This window comes from Brachyhypopomus gauderio, chromosome 13 (genome assembly GCF_052324685.1).
Source record: "Brachyhypopomus gauderio isolate BG-103 chromosome 13, BGAUD_0.2, whole genome shotgun sequence".
NCBI classification, from domain to species: domain Eukaryota; kingdom Metazoa; phylum Chordata; class Actinopteri; order Gymnotiformes; family Hypopomidae; genus Brachyhypopomus; species Brachyhypopomus gauderio.
The window spans coordinates 3,520,205-3,521,474 of NC_135223.1; the positions used below are offsets into that span (position 1 = coordinate 3,520,205).

A 1,270-nucleotide genomic window follows, 5' to 3' on the forward strand; every position below is an offset into this window, starting at 1 on the left:
TATGGAGTACGTTTACAATAATATGCCACTACTACCATCTAGTGGGGACTATGTACTACTGCACAACACCATCCAAGCATTATATAATTTTTTTTTACATCTCAGCTCACTTGTAGGTTGCAAATAGCCGTTTGAATTGTATAAGCTTATAACGGGCAATTCCGTTAGACCAGTAGTTTTTAATCGCACTCCATCATGAAAAACTGAACATAACGCTTTAACCCTTATGTTAACTTGACTGTCGCTTTAAAAATGCATCACTACTGACAATTGAGAATTAAAGCAGAGGTAGGAGATAAGTATAGACCGCTTTCGGCATGAGGAACAACAAAAAAGCTCCATAGTTATTCTGTGCATTTATTCACAAAAGTAAACGGTCACAAAAGAAGAAACAAAACAAGAAGGCTTTTGTCTGTGGGTGCTTCTTCGCACAAACTGCTCATTTTGAGCTCGTGTACTTGGTTACCGCTTTGGTCCCCTCCGACACGGCGTGTTTGGCGAGCTCACCGGGCAACAGGAGGCGAACCGCCGTCTGAACTTCACGGCTGGTGATCGTGGAGCGCTTGTTGTACAGCGTCAGTCTGGAGGCCTCCGTTGCGATGCGCTCGAAGACGTCGTTCACGAAGGAGTTCATAATACTCATAGCCCTGCTGGAAATACCTGTGTCGGGGTGGACCTGGGGACATATCCCACAGAACAGTCAGTTGAGAAGGTCATGTTCGCGAATTAGAGTTTACACACGTTGTTGAGCGGGGTTATTCAGATCCGAGCAAAAACAACCCACCTGTTTCAAAACTTTATAAATATACACGGCGTATGTTTCCCGCCTTTTCCCTTTCCTTTTGGACGCTTTTTTGTCGCCTGGAGTTTTCCCTTTCTTTTTAGTTCCGTCATTCGTCATTTTAGGTGGTTGTTATTGTAACGTGTGTAATCACAACGTTTAGAATATATTCTGCAGAAAGAGCGCAGCTAAACGCACGTGCCGCTCCACAGACCTCAGCTGTCGCCCATTATCAATTATGACGTCTCTCAAATGAATGATCAAAGTCTTAATTGGAGTTTAATAGTAGGTCTAATTAGGCTATAATTGCTATTGGATATTTGCATGTGGTGCTACCTATAGAAAAGTACTGTCAAAATCACCTCTTACAAAACATGTCACTAATGTCTTATACAATTCCATGAACAGCGGTTAATAAAATGAGTTTCTTTATAACCTCAGTTAGCCACTAAGTGGCGTTCCTGCGTCATTATGGTAGTGTGTGCGCGT

The 1,270-nt window shown here is 42.6% G+C and overlaps 1 protein-coding gene across 1 annotated transcript; it reads right to left on the reverse strand.

Moving 5' to 3' along the window:
• Nucleotides 1-337: 337 nt before the first annotated feature.
• On the reverse strand, nucleotides 338-997 carry h2bk1 (H2B.K variant histone 1). Its single transcript, XM_076970625.1, has 2 exons — nucleotides 785-997; nucleotides 338-676 (listed from the first exon to the last, which is right to left on the reverse strand). The coding sequence occupies exons 1-2, from the start codon at nucleotides 899-901 to the stop codon at nucleotides 440-442; spliced, it is 354 nt and encodes a 117-aa protein (XP_076826740.1). The 5' UTR covers nucleotides 902-997; the 3' UTR covers nucleotides 338-439.
• Between the last annotated feature and the right edge of the window lie 273 nt (nucleotides 998-1,270).